This window comes from Saccostrea echinata, unplaced genomic scaffold, assembly GCF_033153115.1.
Source record: "Saccostrea echinata isolate AGI-Se365-2 ecotype Australia unplaced genomic scaffold, CSIRO_AGI_Sech_v1 ptg000009l, whole genome shotgun sequence".
Lineage (NCBI taxonomy): Eukaryota > Metazoa > Mollusca > Bivalvia > Ostreida > Ostreidae > Saccostrea > Saccostrea echinata.
The window spans coordinates 50306984-50328975 of NW_026889758.1; the positions used below are offsets into that span (position 1 = coordinate 50306984).

General features: G+C 32.4%; 1 protein-coding gene across 1 annotated transcript; it reads left to right on the forward strand.

Moving 5' to 3' along the window:
* Nucleotides 1-917: 917 nt before the first annotated feature.
* On the forward strand, nucleotides 918-21975 carry LOC133183020 (E3 ubiquitin-protein ligase MIB2-like). Its single transcript, XM_061317941.1, has 19 exons — nucleotides 918-984; nucleotides 2254-2467; nucleotides 3509-3680; nucleotides 4161-4267; nucleotides 5805-6011; nucleotides 6280-6407; nucleotides 6570-6680; nucleotides 7103-7207; nucleotides 8809-9013; nucleotides 9608-9753; nucleotides 9936-10084; nucleotides 10382-10538; nucleotides 10939-11099; nucleotides 14954-15080; nucleotides 17596-17698; nucleotides 18119-18195; nucleotides 18950-19104; nucleotides 20152-20397; nucleotides 21294-21975. Exons 1-19 carry the CDS (start codon nucleotides 976-978, stop codon nucleotides 21715-21717), a joined length of 3003 nt encoding a protein of 1000 aa, XP_061173925.1. The 5' UTR covers nucleotides 918-975; the 3' UTR covers nucleotides 21718-21975.
* The last annotated feature ends 17 nt before the right edge of the window (nucleotides 21976-21992 follow it).

Genomic DNA, 21992 nt, shown 5'->3' on the forward strand with positions numbered 1-21992 from the left:
TACGGACGAACCAGGTCATATTAAATTATAAACAAAGTTAATTTTTTCTGCTCTTCATTTTTATTAATTTTCCCTTACTGGACCTCTTATTTTGTGACAGCTGATGTTCTGGATAGGAAGCTGCCACTTCCTAAAAACACTTATGATAATTAAAATCTAAAAACTTCATATACATATCTAGGCAGACATGTACATAATTTTCTCCTTGATGTTAATTTGTCCAAACTCGTCGATAAAGAAATGGAATCCCTATGAAAGTTGTAAATACTAGTAATCATTGTTATAATTTTTCTGAGATACTCGTCTATCTATGACTAGGCAGCTTGGAAGTCATAATGTAGTATACAATCCCCCATGATATCTGTTTTCACTGATACTAGTATCATCTCAATCACAACAAATAAAATAAACTTCTCATTTAAGTCCAAGCCAAGGAAGTTACAGCGCAGCTGGGGGGGGGGGGGGGGGATAACGTTGTTTGTCATAAAATTTTGTCTGTCAGTTTATATATCCTTCTATTATACTCTAATACAAATGTTAAAATGGACATTAAGAAAGTTATATTGTATAAAGTTGTAAATAGTGTGTATATTTACATGTATGTTATGACATTTCTAAAGTAGGGTATCAGCCATTTACCTCCAGAAAATGTTCAAAGAAAAAAGTATGAATGAACAAAAATCACTCTTTGCTTACTTTAATGGGGAACCTACAAATCCAAAATAAAATGTTTAATTCATTTTATTTTGGTCTACTAAAATATTAAGATTGCTTGAATTGATTACGAATTGAGGAATGTAATGTAGATTTCAATTTATTCATTATTATAAACATATACAATAAAGGGGGGTATGGTCGTGTTTGTGCAGTGATGCATGGAGATAACGACCTACATTCAGTGTCGACATACGCTAACGGGACATACTACCTATGGCACTGTGCATGAATACCTACCGAAAGAGAAAGTAAGCAAGAATGACATCGGTAAGAACTATATTATATTTTCAACTCTATGTTTTAAAAATATGTGTAATATTTCTTAACCCTTATAAACATATTAATGCATTTGGTGGAAAAAATGTACTAGTACTTTCGGTTTCGCATTAATAAAACAAGTCAGGTATTCATATGAATTTTTATGTTAAATGAGTCAAATTATGGTTCTCTACCTACTGATTCTCTAGAGCTAAAAGGGGCTTCGAAACCCTCCCCCCCAGACTCCTGCCTATTTGAGACCTTGGCGGTTCTCAGACCACTAGACATCTAATATCCTTCCTTAACGTAGAATCCTGGATCCGCGCCGGTAGAATATACTATATTAACTGGGCGGAGTAATCTTTGAATCAGTCGATTGTACTCATTTTTCGTTATGAAATTTAAGATAAAGAACATGAACCTTTTTTGAGAGAAAAAAAAAATAATAGGGATGTAAAAGATATTTGAGGGGGGAGGGGTGTCCCACATCGCCACTTTTTTTTCCAAACATAATGTTTTACTATTAATTTAGTACGAAAATGTTCATTGAAAAGTCATGCATGTCTTAGCGTAGACAATATAAAAAAAAATTTTAAATTATAATTATAACATCTTTGTTTATTGTCAAAATATTTTATATTTTTTATAAAATCGTCACATGTTACATGGGTCTCGGCAGAATTTAGTGTTTTTGACCCTACTCTCTTCCTTTTCTAAAGTGGGACTATGGGACTTTTGTTTTCTCCAATGAATTATGCATACTATTTTAGTATACTCGCATGAAATACGTGCACGGATTCAGGAGTTTTAAACAACATTCAACTTTTACTGACCTAAAAAAATGAAACACCTAAATTTTGAGAAATGCCTTCAAAACATTGAAAAGGAAACCAGTTCATGATAAAAAAGAAACACATCTCCACTTGGAAAAGTTTAATCTTATCCAAACTTACACATCTTTCAAAGTCGGATAAAAAGTAGATAAAAGAATTCGAAAAACTTTTTATAACTTTATTTGGAGCAACAAAACAGAAAAAAAAATCTTTAAAGAGGATGGTGGTCTCAAAATGACAAATATTGAATGTTTTATTTTTAAATTTTTCAAAAATTAACTTGATTCAGAAGATTTTTACATAGAAACTTTGGTTTGATCCCACTATTCATTAAAATAACAAGGGGTAATATTGTACACAATGATAGATTATGTTTGCAAACAAGATCATTATAACGACCATAGAATTTTTGAAATGCTAACTTTAAATGAGCATTCTGTCTCAGATAAAACCCGGGACTAGAGTCGTCAGGGGTCCGGACTGGGCTTCCAAAAAGCAGGATAATGGAGAAGGCTTTCTGGGTACCATAATATTTGTCCCTAAATCTGGATCCAACGACAGTAAGGTGACCGTGATTTGGGACTCGGGGCGGGAGCTCCGTTATAGGGCGGGACATGATGGAAAGTACGACCTAAGAGTGTTTGACACAGCTCCCGTTGGTATGTGCGCATTTTGACTTAAAAATATGTAATAATTTAATAAGGAGAAAGGTTATATTAAAGTGTAATCTTTCTTTTCTTTAATATGGATATTTTCATACGAAGAAAGAATTTCCATACCTACATAACATATGTTAAAAAGGAAACGTTATTTTTTTGCCAAGAAAAGACAAGAAAAAAAAAAGATTTTATGGCATAATACATCACAATATTATACTAGACACTGCTGAACTTTCAAGGAAAACTGACTTAACTGGACTTAAATAGAGTATTGCAAAGAAGATGGGCGAACAAGGCGAGCGAAATGCCTGTTTTGCGACAAATAAAAAAAGTGAAAAATCAGATCTCATTTATGACAAATTTTCTTTGATATTTCATTTAACATTTATGTATACTTTATGTAAAATCTCCATAAATCGCAACAATCTCACAAAGATTGGAATTTTTTATCAATAAAATAGCATACATACACCAAAGAGGGAAAAAATGATCAATTTTTCATAGTAAAACACAGTTTCTCCTATGAGTGGATCTTCACTCCATTTTTTGAAAGATTATACTCAAAGTATGTGTGAAATTATACTTTCTTTGGTCATCAAAAACATGGAGCAAAGACCCACTACACCTAGCTTAAAAATACACTTTTGTGGCACAACTTTCGTATTTGAAGTCCATTTAGTCAAGGGATATATCACAAATATGATTTAAATGTCCATGTTTGGTATTCATGAGCAGTATAGTTTAGTGGTTAGCGTGTTAGTCTCGAAGGGAAGATTGACACTCAGGATTTTTATTGCTTGGGTTTGAATCCCAAGAATACCACTTCTTTTTTTAATCATAGAATGACTTTTGCCGAAAGATTTTTCTGCACAAAAGTTTTGTTTTTCATAATTTCATACCATTCAATGATAAGAACTTTACTTAAGTACTAAATTCACAAATTGAATATGACTTTTACATTTTTTAAGCTACTGGAAATTTACACGCCTTGTTCCCCCATCTTCTTTTGAAAAGAAGTTTTAGAGATATAATTTTTGTCAGGCGTCGTTCACGATCATATTGTCTGTGATGCTTGTAACGACACGCCCGTAAAAGGAATAAGATGGAAGTGCACGGACTGTGAAGACTTTGACCTTTGTAACCTTTGTTACATGAATGACAAACACGACACGAAACATGGCTTCGTTCGGATTGATACACAGAATTCCAGTGCGTAAGTACAGAAGAAATAAATCCTTCTCCGAAAGCAAAGAATATGAAATGTAACTTTTCTATGATATCAAATGTTATCAAGCATGATACTGTATAACGTGTTTAAAGCACCAATTACTTTCTAATCTATCTATATTTCGTTGTACCTGGTGGCCCCATACAAATACAAAATAAAAATTACCTCGTTATGCAGGTATTAACCATAAGCGTAATTGGTATAAATTTGTTTTACTGTATTATATATTTATATAACACATATCATTGTCCAGAACCATAACTTTCTTAAACAGAGACTTCTCAACGAAAGTGAAGTTGCTTTACTGATATGTGATAATTAAAGATGGAATTAAATTATTAAATATGCATTTATTATGGGTTCTGTGATGAAAATTAAAAATTCTTTGTAATAGGCAGAAGAAAGCTTACACAACATTTATGCCTTTTAAATTTATATGCGTTATTAATGCGATACGTTGAACAGCTTGCCAGTGCCTCCCAGAGCCAATAGTAAAAGTATACAAGCCTCTGGTCTGTTCCCAAAGGCTGAGGTGATAAGAGGGCCACACTGGAAATGGAAAAATGATGATGGTAATACACAAACTATACGCTGTCATAAGACGGTATAAATATCCGCACGCGCGTGTTCGTCTCTAAGCGTACTCTCCTTCCTACCTTGGTACGAACCCTGAATAAGCCACGATACATGGCTATTCTTTGATTAGCCTGATTGACCCGTGGGCCTTTTATGTTAGAATTTCATTTTAAAATCCTTACTAGTATGAAATCAAAGAAATTAATGAAGCATGAATTCTGTTTAAAAAGGAGATTTGGAAAGGTTTTTGTGAAAAAAAAACCAGTTGGCCACCTCTGTGAAAATGAAAATAACATGCACAGGATACACCAATATTTTTCCGAAATGATTTTAGAGGAGCTCCGGAAAAGTCGTTTTCTGGTCCACAATAGGCACCAAGGGTGAAAATAAAAATTTCATAACCTCATTGCACATCTACATGACATCACCAATTATATAATAATAGACGATTTTTCTTCTGCATAAAATGTAATTGGAGTTCTGGGAATAAGGTTTTGCAGAATAAACCCCCCCCCCCCACTCCCAAATAGCCCCAAGGTGAAAATTAAGAAAGGAAGTTTGGGTATATTGTTACCCTGGTCACCCCGTCTGTCCGTCTGCCACATCTTCTTCAAACTCCTCTTACATTTTAAGCAGTAGACAATCCATCTTTTGAAATATGATAGATGGTGTCTGATAGATATTCAATAAGGTTTTAAAATTTATATTTTCACCCTGGGGCCAATTGGGTGTCAAAAAAGCAACTCTTCCCAACAAAATATCCGTCCTCAAACTCCTCTGACATTTGTAGCAGTGGTCAATTCATTTTTCGGAATACAATAGTTGTGTCCAGTAGATGAGCATTAAAATTAGGAATTTTCACTTTCAGTCTTGGACCCAAACGTGCTTCGAAAAACATTTTCCTATGAAAATCTGGTTCCCCACACTCCCCTTACTTTTTACGCATTAGCCAAATCATCTTTTGTAATATTACTGCTGGTGTCCTATTGATATGCAATTTGAATTTCAAATTTCGATCAGAAGGATTGGTGTAAACAAGGGTTAAAACGACACTTTTCTAAAAAAAAAAAATTCTTCCTCAAACTTTTCTTTTTAAGGGGTATCCTGCAGATGTGCAACAAGATTGACAACTCCTTCATAGAGTTTCTGTAACGACACTGTAATGCATTTGTAATAAGAAATCCCAACATAAAAGATTCATGGACCACATACTCAACATTTTATGCTTAGTTTTATATATGTAAATTATATAAATTATAAAATAACTAATGTGGCTACTTCGCTAGTTACTCAGGTACGAAGGAGAGTATAGAAATTGAGGCAAACACTTTCGTGTGCGTATATTAATATCTTAAAATAACAACTGGTTTTAATTTCTACCCTCGTCCGAAACACTTTATATTACATTTGAATACTAAGATATTTTATTACAATGATAACCAGTTTATGTCTAAAATAGATATGCATCATAATGCCCTTTCGTTTAAACATAGCGTTTATAGGTAAGAAAATTATAAGGTGTATTTCACACAGGGGGCGAGGGGGAAGTGGGCAGAATACAACAGGTGGTGACGTGGGATGGAAAGTACCACCGTGGAGGGGTGAAAGTCTTGTGGAGGCACGACTCCTTGCTGAGTGATTACCGGGTAGGGGGTGATGGATGCGTCGACGTGATCTACACACGGTCAAGGGAAGCTGGGAGTGGAGGAAAATATTACCCAGAACACATTCCCGTAGTTGGTAGGATAACATATATTTTCAGATTACTTGGTTAAAATTAAATGTGTTATACCCGTGGATGAAATTGCTTTTCATGTTCTAGTAACTCTTCTGATATGTCAAAAATAACCCTTCGGGAATTTGGATTAATTTGAAATTTTAATCAGGAAATACCATTGTTGTGGTACAATGTGGAGGGTCGACGTAAGATGAATTCAAGAGTTTTCATATTCATATGCCTGATTGTGGATCAGTATAAATCTAATGTTGTAGGTCTATTTTTCCTTAGATATAAACAAACCGGGAATTATCCTATTGAAACCTGGAGACAAAGTTCGAGTGAACTTGACTTTGAAAGATTTTAAACAGTTACAGGATAATTCTATCTATGGAGGATGGGAAGACGAAATGGAACAGGTTTATTTTAAAGATGAACAATAAGTAGAACTTAGTAAAATTTAGATTTAAAAAAAAACTTGATTTATTTGTTATTTTATTCCTGCATAGGTATTGAAGCTTCATGAATCTCTGTACAAAATATATGGTTCACAAAATACAAATTTTCATGCTATTTTTCAGTGCATCGGGGAGCTAGGCACCATTGTTCAGACTTTGTTTGAAGGGAAGACATGTCGAGTGCAGTATGTTGATGGCAGGGTCTGGAGCATGAATAGAGTGGCATTGACCAGGGTTTGTACATGATGCCCAGTACATAATTGATAGACATTATGAGGCTATGATTTTGTTTTAGATCCCAATGCTGATAAAACACATGTATCCAACTTTTACAGCCCAAGGAGTAAGGTGGAAATGTGATATTTTTCTACTAGCAGGTTCATTTTTTCCTCATTATTTTCTTTATGCCATATTACGTTCCATTGGTTTCCTTTGATTCAATCCCAGTAAAGATATGTGTTTTTCAATTTCAATTAAGACGACATTTAATTTTCAAACATAATACATTATATAACTTTTAAAAAGAAGCCTTTGGTTTTTCTGTAAAAAAAATGTCATTTTTATATAAATACCTGCAATGCTCCATCAAATTGATTTTTTTTATTTCGAAATATTCTTTAAGGAATAAATTTACCAGCCATATTTTCTATGAGCAGATTCACACATTTTCACGAGGAGAAGCAGTGACAGTCCTTTCTGATTATAATGCTGTCAGGGACTTGCAGGAGGGGCATGGGGGCTGGAATGATGATATGAGACCGGTAAGTACCAAAGGTTACTCTGTCATGTATTCACCACAGGTGCATTGTCAGGCATACTGTGAAATCACTAATTTTTTTTGGGGGGGGGGGGGGGGGTAATTTTGGTTGATTTCATGCTATGAAGATACCCACAAATTCATGTCCCCAACGAAATGATAAAATTTTATAAAACAGTATAAGTCTATCCTCCACCCACGAAATCAAATCCCCTCGAAGTATTTTTTCCTCAAACCGCGAATATTTGACCCTACGAAAATAAGCGATTTTACAGTATTTCATTAAATAATGATTATCTGCAATATTTATGAGTTTACTAAATATTTTATCTAAATATATTATAACTTAATCTCTCTTTTTTGTTACAGCCTACAAATTTATAATATTTCTATTCATTTGCAGCATAATCTTTTTGTATGTAATATTTTTAGAATGTTATAAGAATTTTTCGTCTTTATTTTCATAAATATTCCACTTATATTTTTGCCATTCATTGTATTTATACAGGGTTCTCCATGAGCTGTTTTACTGTGTCGGCCCCGACAAAGTAAAAGTTTCTCCGACACAGTAACGATTCAAATTTTATGCGTGCGACAGAAAAAATTTTGTAACATCTGTGATAATCAGAAAATCAGAACATAAATGTCTAACTGAAATTTTTAATCAAACGAATCTACCATCTTTCAATTTTTAAGACAGAGCATTTCATTATCTCTTAATTAGGACACTTTGAATTGCTTCACCTTTCATAATCAATTATCTACTAGATCCTCGCTGGACTTTACGCAAGAAGGAACAAAGACAAATAATTTGTTTTCACAACATATAACCGTATAATTGCTAGTTGCCTTTTAAAATATTATTTAAAAATTCAATTTATTATAAGTGTATGTCTTTATACTTCAGAACCACATTCTAGAATTATGTTGGCACTGTGAGTCAAACATCATACTGTAATCCCCCTAAAAGTACTTTACTATTCTGAAGTTTCTTTTTTTTAATTCGGAAATTCGATCAACCGACAAGAATCACGCCAAATTTTCTTTTAAAGTGGGAAAGTAAATTGATTTTATTGACCAGAATTTCCTCTACTCTTCAGGACATGTGTAAAATATGAAGTTATATATACATTGTGCATGTAAATGTATATATATGCAAAAATATTAAGGTTTAATATACACGTACAACTTGTACACAGTGATACAGGTATATTATTTAAGGTTTTAAATATCAATTCTATTAATTTAATTTTTATTAATATGTACGACCATACCATTTGTATAACGAATTATTGATTCAAAAAAGTTGTGTGTGTGTGTGAGGGTGTGTGTGTGTGTAATTATATGAATAGTGGTTCAGTTGCGAATTTGATCGTGAAAATACCGCGAATATTAGTGTTTCACGTAAAGTCTGCAACACAGTAAAATTTCTAACGATGGAGAATCCTGATTTATATGTACATGTATATACATTTCATGTATCAAATATTTTTTTTGTCACTTATACATAAAACAAATTTAAGCAAAAAAATGCAATTGCTTAAAAATAAAACGCTACAGTAAAATTAAAAGTAAAATATAGATATACATGTATTCATAATCCAGGCTCTTGGGGCAAATGGTCGTATTGAAGCTATAGAAAAGGATGGGGATATGCATGTTAGAATTCGCGATCAGACGTGGGTTTTCAGTCCAGTTTGCATTATGCCACTACAGAACCAAGACGAAGCAAATCAAATACCTTCCATTCCAGCCAAAAAACCGAGTGATTTGGATTCAAAGTCTATAAACAGAGCTAGGAGTAGAAATGGTATATTTTTATTATTATTGAATGACTGATTTTTTGTATTCATGTTAGAATAAGAATTTTAAGTTGCAGAACTTTTGACACAGCAATTATTAAGTACTATAAATGTTAAGAAAGAATCTAACAATATTTATAATCAATTTATATTTCTGGTAGAATTCTTGCTTGATCGAATTAGCACCAGAATCTGTGTCCTTCTGATATAAATTTTAAAACAGATAAAGTAATTGTAATTCATAATTAAACTTTCAAAGTTTCAATTTAAATCTGAACAATCTGAGCTTCAGAGATAAAAGTTTGAACTTTTCCCAATACAATTAAAACAAGTTCTTCAAAAAACAGAATTTTTGTTTACATGTCCCTTTCTTGTTATAAAGCTATAGAATGTTTGTTGTGGTATCGATATTGCATAATGTCTAGCTATATAATGTTTGTTGTGACAAAGATCTAGCTAGAATGTTTGTTTTGATACAGATATGGCAGAATCTCTAGCTAGAATGTTTGTTTTGATACAGATATGGCAGAATCTCTGGCTAGAATGTTTGTTTTGATACAGATATGGCAGATTCTCTAGCAAGAATGTTTATTTTCATACAGATATGGCAGAATCTCTAGCTAGAATGTTTGCTGATTTAAAACGAGAACAGTCTGACCAGACTATGAGTATCACTGGTTTTGTACAGGCTGCTTGCGAAAATGATCTTCAAACTTTGAGTGAAATCATTAAGAAGCACCCAAATGTGGTAATTTTAAAATTTTAGAAGCGAGTACATTGAAAATTGAGATACATGCTTCTTCAGTAGAAAAGAAATAATCTATTCAGGGAAAATAATATCAGGAAAAAAGACTTAAAATTGTGAAGGAATTACTAAATAATTCGTTAATATCACTGGTTGTCTATATAGATATCTATGCTGTATGTTAGGTGGATAAAACACATGATGGAAGAACTGCTCTGCAGGTTGCATGTTATGAAGGTCATGTGGATGCTGTAAAGTTCTTACTGAAAAGTCAGGCTGACCCTAACCTTAAGGATGCTGAAGATGATAGCCCACTACATTACAGTGCTTTTGGGTAATTATTAATCTATCGATTAATAGGTAAAATAAAAATTGAGATACATGCTTCTTCAGTAGAAAAGAAATAATCTATTCAGGGAAAATAATATCAGGAAAAAAGATTTAAAATTGTGAAGGAATTACTAAATAATTGAACACACTATGTCATCCCTATTTAAAACAATGAGAGCGAATAAATGTATCTTAAAACTAGAAGTACAACAATTGAAGTCATTATAGATATTAACATTTTTCATGACTTAACAATTAAGACCATATTTTGGTTTTTACTGATAAACTTAACTGATTTCAGAAATGAAGCCAAAACAATGGAAGAACTCTTGAAGAATGGTGCCAGTGTGAATGTTGTCAACAAGAAAAAACAAACACCTCTGCACGTATCAGTTGGACAGCAAAGTCAGGAGTGTGTCAAAGTTCTTCTGGAACACAAAGCCAACCCCTCCCTGAAGGTACATCAAATCAACTGAGATAACTGCATCTAAGAAATAAAAACATTTCATTGAAATATGGCTTGCTCAGTTTAGTACTGAAGCCAAAGAAGTAAATTTTACTTGTGAAACAACATGAAAAGTAAATTCTATCTTAGGATTCTAGTAAAAGGGTCAACTAAATTCATTCTCAGTTGAATTGAAAGAGGCAAAAGACAGGTTACAGCATAAATAGTTTGCATTTTTTTCATCAAGAGCGGCCAGCTTTTTAAAATTTTCTTAACATAGGAACTTTAAACGACATGTACATTTTATCTCGATGATCAATTGAATTAATTTCTAAAAACCTTCTGTGAAATGTTAACATATATATGGTATTATACATGGAATATCTTAAGGAATGTAAAATTTAATTCTGTAGGACAGTGATGGGGATACAGCAATGCATGATGCAATTTCTCAGAAAGATGACCAATCTGCCATTTTAAAAGACGTTCTAGGAAGTCCATCGGCCAATTTCAAAGAAACCAATGCAAACGATTTCAATGTTCTACAATGGGCTGTTGTGAATAATTCCAGAGCGTACGTAATTAATTTAAGACACTCATACAGCATTAATGAACTTCAAAAATCTTTTGAAAATCTTCCTGTTTATCCATACAAGGATGTCTGTTTACAATCATCAAACACTACTGATATCTCATTCCAAATTATGAACTCAAAAAGAAATAACAGAACACCAACACTTCATGAGCATGCCAAAATAAGTTTATTTTGTTGATCGGTTTCGACTTTGGGGTGGAGTGGTCGTCATCAGAACAATCATGCATAAAAACGGTCTATTGTAGTATTTGAATAGTCCATAAACTCAATTGAATGTTATTTCGTAATCGTAGACGCGGATTGTTGGCTGGTACTATGTACATGTAGATACTTGGTGTTCTCTGATTTTTTGACGGCTTCCACTTGGTGTGTGTGTGTGGGGGGGGGGGGGATGTTCCGTTATTTGCGATTTTTGCAATTATCTGGGTTTGGAACAAGTGATTGTGAGTGTTTCAGTAAATTTTGTTTCAGAGTGATCTTTGTTTATATGTTGTTTATATGATATAAAAAAGCTACACCTTTTTAACAAGAAAATAATACATGTAATAGTTCTCTAAATTTGTAAATATGCAATCATGAAAGTTACTTTTTTTGTAAATTTTTTATGAGTAATTTTTACCGTACATTGGAATTTGCCCTCGCTTTTATTTGTCCGCATGTTGTTGTGAAATTTATGAAGTTCACTATACTTTTTTGGGAGTTGAATTTTCTGTCGAGTTTTCTTCTTATCATATGAGGCTATGTTTGTTACTGCCTGTGTTTTACTTTGTTCAACGAGGTCGGAATTTCGTAAAATACACTGTTATTTTATTTTAATCATTTCTTTAGCCTTATCCTTGTTTTTGCGCAGGGATTTTAAGGATCTGTATGTTAACAGTATCGTTTCTCTTATATCCCACTGTTCTTGAAGTAGGCGGGTAATACAGTGGCTAAAATTTTGGTTGACTTTCTCCAATTCGGGAGGAACATGACGTTGTTGTCTGGGATAATTTTGCCTCTCCATGTTCCTTGTATGAGGTCTTGTCCTTGACATTTATTAAGGTATGCGTCGTTGAAGTTTGTATTAATTGTTATTTCAGTGTCCTTAAAATGTCTCTATCTTCTTCAGAAAATTTTGGAATTCGGATGATCTGGTATAGTTGAAGACTGGTTTCATGGATGTTTGCTTTACCGGTATTTTTTTCTGTTTAGATTTACTGGCTTTTATATAGGAAATGCTTCATGTATATGTGAATGATGTGAATGTGATGAGTTGCGGAATCTTTTTTTCAGGGGGAGGGGGTGGATATCTTTGACATTTCTTTTCCTAGAAGGGTTCGCTTGATCGGAGTTGTGAATACTATTACCTAATGATTATGCAGCAGTTCCAGTTCCAATGTAAACACAAAGTCTAAACTAGAAACATTGCTATAAAAAGTGTAAAAACGCTGAATGTTTGTACATATAAAAAATTGCTAAACCATGTTATTTTGAACAAAATGTAATTATGATTTACACTGTCTTTGAAGCTTTATAAGTAATAAAAACAAGAAATTAAATGAAGATTTTAAATGTTATGTTTAACAAAATACATGTAAGTCCTAATTTTTTTCGGATTGTTGCTGTCTATTATGTCATCCTGTTGGAAGATCGATCATCAAAGCAGACTCTATCGGAAGATTCAGGAGAAAATATATTTTAAGGACATTCAAAAAAAATTAATATATTGAACTAAAAAAAAAAACATGCTGCACACCCGGATAAATGCCATAAACAGGACCTTATAACAAAAACATGAATTGCCAAAATAATCCCACAAATCCCAGACGGCAACATCAAATTGAAATATACCTGTATCAACAATCTATCAGCCGCAATGCTAACCTCAGTGAAGAAGGTAAAACACAGAAAAAACAACAATAAAAGCCTAAAAATAAAGAAAATCCAACAGAAAATTCAACTCCAGGAAAAAGTATTAAAAACTTCATTTCCAAATAACATAGTGATGATAGAAGATGATTTATATGAATGTATTGTCTGAAAATTCCTCCGTGCAATAGAACATTCATTAGAAAAAGACACTTTTTTTTTTATTTGAATACTGTTCGTTATCTCCATATATTTCATTTTTTGATAATTTAGTGCGTATTAAAAATTTAGAAGAAAAGATATAGCTACTATCATACGACATATAATGAAAGATCATACAGAGAGGTTATTTGCTGAAGCATTCATTTTAACGTGTTTGAACCCGCGCGAATTTGTCGAAAAACCGCAAAATGGAAACCTCCCTCCTTAAAAGCCGTCAAAAGACTAACAGAACAATAAGTCGCCCGCGTTGCGCAGTGGTTAGAGTGTTCGCTCTAGAGTTGCGGAGTAAGGAGTTGATCCTTACGTCGCGGGTTCCAATCCCACTGTGGGACGTGGAGACCAGTCCTTCAGATGAGACCGTATTAACCGAGGTCCCATGTCGCAGTAGGTGCTGGCACGAAAAAGACCCCTCACTGCTCAATGGCCCTAAGTGAAAATTTGCAGCTCTCCACCGGCAAGTGGTGGTGTCTCCATATGAGTGAAAAATTCTCGAGATGTTAAACAATAAACAAACAAAGAAAATAAACACAACAATAATTTTCTATATAGTACCTACCTGCTAAAGAGTGGATCTTCTGCAACAGTTTACTTCGTTGAACTTTTACTAAAATACGAAAATACGAAAATGGAATACGAAAGAGAACAGTTTGGACTATTTAATTAATCATATAGATATTTCATATAGACGAAGAGGGTCAATTACATGTAACAACTAAATTGTATGTCAAACGAAGTGATCAGCTGTCCCATCACTGTTTGTTATCTTCACCTTTTTCATTACCTAATGTATTTGGTGGCATGCAAAGCTTCAGAGACAGAAATTACATCTTGTATAAAATTGCATTGTTAACCAAATCTATATTAAGTATAAACCTTCCATATTTTTTTTTTATTATTTATGGCAATGTCAACCGACAAGTTTTGATGACCGCCATCCCGTGGTCGAATCGTCAACAATATAAAATTAATCGTGGATTCTCACCCGTATTGGTGATATATTTCTTGATGTTTATAACTTAGATCAAGACCCTCGTCGGAATCCTCTATAATTGTAACCTTGTTTGTTTCCAGACTTTGCTTTGTATTTCAATAAAGTTCATCTCCCCCGAGGCGCAGTGGTTAGAGCGTTTGCTCTAGAGTAGCAATCCTTATGTAGCGGGTTCGAATTCCACTGCGGGATGTGGACTCAATGGCCCTGAGTGTCAAGTATAGGTCTAAATTTGCAGCCGTCCACCGGCAAGTGGTGGAGTCTCAATATGAGTGAAAAATTCTCGAAAGAGACGTTAAACAAATAAACAAACAAAAGCAAACTTAAGTTCAATTTTCCCTTTTTTTCCAAAAGTAAATTATTTTTTGAGATTTCATTAAATTTGTTAAAGTTACTTTAGAGTCTGGCAAAAGAATATCGAGAACTGTCTTTGTGTATTATGCTACATTCAACAAAATAGACATACACAGAGTAAGCAATACTAAAAGCTTATTTAAAAATACCCTGATACATATATACTATTTGTTCCACCTTCGAATTGATATTGTTATCTAGGAATATGTCTATGCTCTTTTGCTCTGATTTACTCATGTAAATGTTTTCAACATAGTTTTGACCGCTGTCTGCATTGGTGTAAGCATGGGCTATACTCTCCGAGATTTAAAAATTCAATTGTTAAGAAAAATCCATTTACAATAAAGTCTTTTTGGTGATTTAATTTTGAAGAGTTTTGAATGTATAAGATTCATATTTTATTAAATTTATTTTTTTGTAGGGCTGTTGATGTTATTCTGAACAAAAATACCAAACTTGTTAACGATAAGATGAGTGAGGATTTTACAGCTCTTCATATCGCCGCTGTTAATGGTTATGTAGAGATCGCCAGTGACCTCATTCAGCGAGTAAGTAGTCCATTGTAAACTCTGTGGATGTAAATGTTGGTCTTTAAATAATATACATATACTAGTATTGGGCAAAATATTAAAATTCATATGACATGAGATTGATGGTTGATAGAGAATTTTCTGATAGATTGTAATATCTCCATATGACAAGAAATTGACTTCTATGTCTCGAATATCTTTGAATACTAGTACTAGGATTGATACAACATTAATGTTGCCAGTGTTTTAAAATCTTAAATAACAGGAATTAATGAAATAAAACTTTAACATTTATACCTTATCTATTTTGACCGTTGCTTAAAAAATTCAGTTTGATAATTGTAATGCTTTTTTCAATTACAAAAATAAATTCAAAGTTAAGTTATGTCTATCGCTACACCACAGACTGATCTTCAACATACGTCTGTATGATGCAACTTTTAGGAACTTATTTTCTGATCAGCCATTTATACATGTTTTAATTTCTCTGTTTTTAATCGTCTCGCTTTAAGTTGTTATATTAAATTATTTCAATGCCTCTGTGCGTAGATCTCCTCAGGTAGCATAGGATTCATGAGTAGGATTGACTGGTCATCCAACACTTTCTTTTTCCTTGTATTTGTTGAAATGTTAAAGAGGTTTTTTTTAACTAATTAAATGCCACTACTTGACGTCGGGCATTTCTTACGATAATAATGGGAATTATAAATTTAACAACACAATTTTTAAAAAAAAGTTTAAAAAAAGAAGAAGAATTAAGACAGTTTTTGAAAGATCAGTCTACTATGAACTTCATTAAGTCTTGCTCTTGAAAAAAAAAAAAACAACAGCGGAATGAATATGGGAATGATCTTTGGAACATTCAAATAAGTCAAGGCACAAGTTGGCATTAATATGTAGCAGATTTAGGGATAAATTGAAAATGAATTCTGATTGATTGATTATTGTTGTCTTACACCGAGTTGGCAATATTTCAGCCATATTTCGGCGGGAAAATGAATTCTGAAAAGTAACATCATATAGAAGTCGGTAACTTTGTTGTCATTCGACAATAGAGAAAATCTAACTTTGTGTTTCTTTTGATATTTCTAAACAAGTATTTATGTATTTAAGACGAAATGTTTAGGCAAAATTGTTAAAAAGATAAAGGTAAGGTTTGTCACTCGTGAAATAAGTTATATCAACGATTTTTTGAGAAGTAAATTTTTGATAAGTACTTATATAGCATGACTCAAAATCGCTTAGAAAAGTGGAGTTCAGCGTGCATCTTTTTGAGCAACGGTACAATGAACTTGACCTTTTCGCACTTAAATTGTAACTCTTAGATTAATCACTTTAACTTTTATCATACTTTACCAGATGTAATCATAGCAATAAATATAATCTTATTCTGCGTAAAAAGTTTGAATATCTATCATTGGACAAATTAATGCACATAAATTATTGTGTGACCTTTTTGCACTAGAAAGTATCATATTTGGGGTATTAAACATCTAAATAGACAATAAAATATTTTCTTGTATCAAGCTCATTATTACTTTAGTCCTGATCGGTTGGAAGTATCGTGTAGTTTAAAATAATGAAAGAAAAAGATGGGACCAGTGATTTAGATTTTGAGATATTGGTCAAGTATGCGATTTTCAGGCCAAAAATAATGTAAATTTTATCTTGACTTGCTTTAGGTCTATAATTATATCTTCATTTCTTGGCAAAATCTGTTGAATGGATGTGTAAAATTTGTTCTAAAAATATTAAACGATAGATATATATAATATTTCTAGCATATAATATCAAAAAAATGCTATGAGTAAAAATATGAGGGACTAAAGATATTAAATATAACAAATGTGTAGATCTGAAGAATTTTCTTCTAAATATCCTTCCAGCATGAGAAATAGTTCCCCACAAATCTTTTTTAACTTTATAACTTTGTGACCAGTTTTTAAATTGAATATTGTGTAATTTCCATTTTTTTTAAAATCAAATTTGTTATAAATATTGAATTTCAATAAATAGTTTTGAAGTGAGGGGTTATGACTGAACTTTTCTTAAAAGCTGACGAGTGACATACCTTAAATAACAGTTGTAAGATTAATTTTGGACCATACTTCGTATTTAGATATATTAGATGCATACTTCACATAAACAGCTAATAAAGCATTTCTGAGAACTGGACCATAATATTTTCAATTCTTAAAAGTTAAAAACCATTTTGTCAAGAAGATCTTAAATAAAGTACTTTAAATTAAACGTACATTACACAATTACTTTTAGGTCACCGAAGGAATTGGTTTCATAACTTTCCAAAAACTAAATATATCGATATAAGGGGAAGAAGGACCTTTAGCTGAAAAAATACTTGTCATTCAATTTTTTTCATATTTTGTATATTTTTAATTAAGTATGTCCCACATATTTTAAAGCAGTTATATCATTAGGTTTCTTACCTTATTTTAGAGATATTGATTGACAAATAATATGCTTTATGTGTTTTGCCTTGTGTTTTCTTTGCACTGTGAATCATCTTTCATAGGGTCATTGTGATGTGAATGCCAGAGACAAAGACAAGAGAACACCTTTGATAATCAGTGTAGCACAAGGTCATAAAAGAACAACAGAGGTTCTAATAGCAGCTTGTGAGTAACAGATACATGTAAAGTTTATACTGGAGAAAAATGACAAATCTATAGACCGGAATCCAGTAGACTATCTATTTAAATCTACTTGCAAGAGATATGGAACTTATTTGTCGTTTAACCATTTTAAAGTTACATACTCCTATGATATACATATGTATGTTACTTTGACAATGCAAATCAAGAGTTCTACTGTCCTCATGTTTTATTCAAAATGCTAAATTTCAGAAACCCAAATATGTTTAATACATGTATTAGAAAAGATGAAAAAAAAGTCAAAAGAATCTGTATACTTAATCATTGTATAAGAGAAGGGATGGTAAGTTAATAAAATTAGATTACTGACATACATGTACATTTGAGAAATGTGACATTTTCAAGATATTTTTTGTTCCTTTACTGATTTGAATGTCGTTATAGGTTGCGATGTCAATGCACAGGACAAAAATGGCAACACAGCTCTACATGTAGCCCAGATGAAGAACTACTTTCCCATGGTATGGAGTGAAAACTAATGATTTCTATTTTACTTAGGAATTGGTAACATGAAGAGAAATATACATGCATATGCTTCTTCGCCCCTTCATTATTTGAAATTTTGAACATGGATAGCATCATCTGCACAATATCAAGTTTTTGTGATACCGTTCCTATTCACAACCCCTAAGGCTTGACAAAGTCGCTATTTAAAAGTTGGGCTTGTGGTTACATATGATGGTTAATTATAAACCAACTAAGGAAAATATATCTTTCAAAGCTGTCGTTTTCATGTGGTTGAAAGCCATAGCACATCTTTTGTGATTTTAAGAAGGATATTTCAAAAATTAATTTCATATATTCTATTTGAGGTAACTCGTCACGAATCCAACAATATTGTCACTTTCCATTTTAAAGACAAGTCATATTTGATTACAAAACTTACCGACAATAAAGGCTCTTTTCTGATTGGTTCCACTTCTAGAACTGGAACAAATGAAATAGAAGCTTTCTAGCCCGACTTTTGAATAGCGACTTTAGTCAATGGTTTGTGTAGAGGAATGATATCAAAAAACCTTGACATTGTTGAGGGATTTGATTTCTTCCTACTTTTATAGGTATTGGGGATTTTTGACTTAGTGCAAAGAATTGTATTGTAGATCCTTGAGTTATAACCCCCAAATCTTTTTATCTCTTACATGTATACTTTCAAGAAGAAATCGTGATGAAAGAATTTTGCTCTGATGTTAGTTCTCTTATTTGTTTATTTTGTAGCTTTTGAAAACAAAGCAAGAAGGCGAAATAAACGTTGGCACTGAAATATTATGTACCTTACTTGAAGCCAAGGCAGATATTTACATTAAAAACAAGGAGAAGAAATCCCCACTGGACTTGGCTGAAGATGAAAGTACCAAACAGTTCATGATTAGGTAAGTAGCTTGGATTTCTTTTAAATTAAAAAGGCGACGATAATGAACAGTGATTTTAAAAAAAACCTACAAACAATACAAATCTATGAACAGGGTCTAAAACACGGATCTCTACAAATTGCAGAGGTGGAATCAGGTGTCTAGGAGTAGGTAGCATTCATTGTCAATCGGTCATTTGTATTGACCAGGGAGACAGAATTATCCTTAGTCAAATTGGTATGAAATGTCACTCAACTATAACGAACCATGGAATTTACGAAATATGATTTTAAATAAGGAGGTTAAATCACTGTAATATCAACTTGTTTATTAGTAGACTGCCTTGATTTATAAAATATGATCGTACTCAGAGCATGCTCTTGAGTATCTAATAAGTTGGTAGACATAAAATCTAAATGCAGGTGATTAAGTTAAAGCAATATGAGCTGCAACTTTGATGTTGGAAATTTTTGTATTGTAATTAACTATTTCAATGACAGAAAAAAAAACATTTATAAACTTCTGTTGTTCATATTTGCGATGAACGATGAAAGAACTATTTATAAGCTTTGATTAAAGCAAAACACATTATTGTCATCCTGTACAATATTGATTTCTTAAACTCGTATAATACTATACATTCCATTGTACAGAAATCTTTCTTCTGAACAAAGTGAAAATTTTATTTTAGTCTAATTGATCATAAATGTTTAAATAACACAGAGATTTATCACAACAGGACATTTTTTAAACAACAAAATAAAATACCAAAAACGCAGCTCATATTGCTTTAAATTAATTAAATTAGATCAAAGAGGAGATTAATAGTTCAAATATAAAGCATTTGAATATAGAGAAAAGTGGAAACAGAAAATTTTCTTTGAAGGGAGTCTCGATATTGCTGAAGGAAAATATTTTTTTTTTTTAAAATTCTATATCGATCAAAAAGAAGGACCAAAGATGTAGGTCTATAGATATAATGAATCTGGTTATAAAAATCCTTAAAAAAAGATTGCATTAAATACTAATGTTTTTTTTTTAAACAAGATGTTATATTAAATTTATCAGATTAGCTAAAAGTGCTAATACTGCTACACTTGCTACAACAAAGAGAGGCATTGGAATTCCTCTGGACTGGGAGAACATGGGGCACTCAGACGCTTTCAAAAGAGTTCCTCTCTTTCCTGATGCTGGCGGTATGGTACAGAAGGAATATGAAATGGTTGCACAGAAGTTTAAAAAAACATTAGGACAGGTCAAGATTTTGCAAATAGACAGAGTCCAAAATATGTTATACTGGGAATGTTACCAATTGTAAGTCAGTAATGAATACTTTACATGATCTTTTTCTTAAAATTTGAATATCAATTTATGAATATATCGGACTTTGCACAACAGTGTATTACTATTTTTCCTGCACAGTCTATATTCTTACTGAACGTATTTGGAATCTCAGAATCTGATGTCATACTACTGATTGCAGTCTGTAAACAAAAGACTGCTTGCCGGGAATATATAGATATACGTTAAATAATTATAGATATCGATAACAAAATACTCCTTTAAATGGGCATCTTACTAACAATAAACTATATGAATTGATCTTAACTAATATGTACATCATACATGTTGTAGGTGATATGTTACATTCAGTACATATTTAAGCATTAACAATGCTGTTGTATGTTCAACGCTTTCTTTTTTCTGGTAAGGTCAAAGGTTGCATTGTCCATTAACTGATGTCCACTAAAATGCACAACTATCATCAGGCAGTATTGATTAAAAACAAATTTTGAGAGAATTTCTTTTCAAGTCTTATAAAGCAGTTATCTAGACACTATCTTAACAGCCTATAATTACTCTTCCCTCTGCACACCAAAATGTTCAGCGTGCCAAACACCGGACCAATTTTTCTCGAATCTGTTAAAAACAGAAAATCATAAGATTTACTCAATTATTTTCATCTCTTAAACATTTCAGTTTTCGCCTAATGCAGAAATCAGCCTACGATGGCTACAATAAGGGATTTTGGTTCATGTACACATTTATTTTTATCTTAGGTTAGCCTTGTGGCCTATTAACTTCTTGTATAAATTCAGATACAAGTTCTAACTGTACATAAATAATTGCATTTAATTTTTTTCTTTTATATGGCCATATATTTCGCATATGTTCTCAAGTTTGCCTTAATCACTTTTATTTTTATTAAGGACGCGTAGACATCTCGAAAGTAAATATGGGGGTATTGGATGTTCCAATGAATTGGACCTATTTCACGGTACTTTACCAAACAAAGTAAATGTCATCTGCAAGGACAACTTTGACTTCCGTCTGGCAGGTGGTAGAATTGGGGCTTTGCTAGGACAAGGTGCATATTTTGCCATGGACGCCAAATATTCTGATTTGTATGCATCACCAGATGAGCAGAGAAATAAGTACATGTTTCTTGCCAAAGTTCTGTGTGGAAAATGGTGTCCTGGAGATCAAAAGTATAAAAGGCCTCCATCTGTTGATCCTAGCAGAGAAGATTCTGAACTTTATGACTCCTGTGTAGATAATCTGGATAATCCCAGAATCGTCTGTGTATTTGATAAGAATCAATATTATCCACATTACTTAATCAAGTACAAATAAGTTTTAGTGAACGGTTTTATCACATACTTATCTAAATTTATTTTAAAATAAAAGTCTTGTTATGAATTATGACAATTGTCATATTCATTTAAATTGAAAAATTCCCAATTTTTGTAGATGGCACATTCAGTAAAATCTAGATACCTTAACAATTTGCTTCAGTGATTTATTGAACTTTGATGTGCAAACGATAACCATTCAATGCTTTATTAATGTTTAATATTGAGATTTCACATTAAAAGGTAATTCCTAAATGTTTATGTCGTTTGTACTTG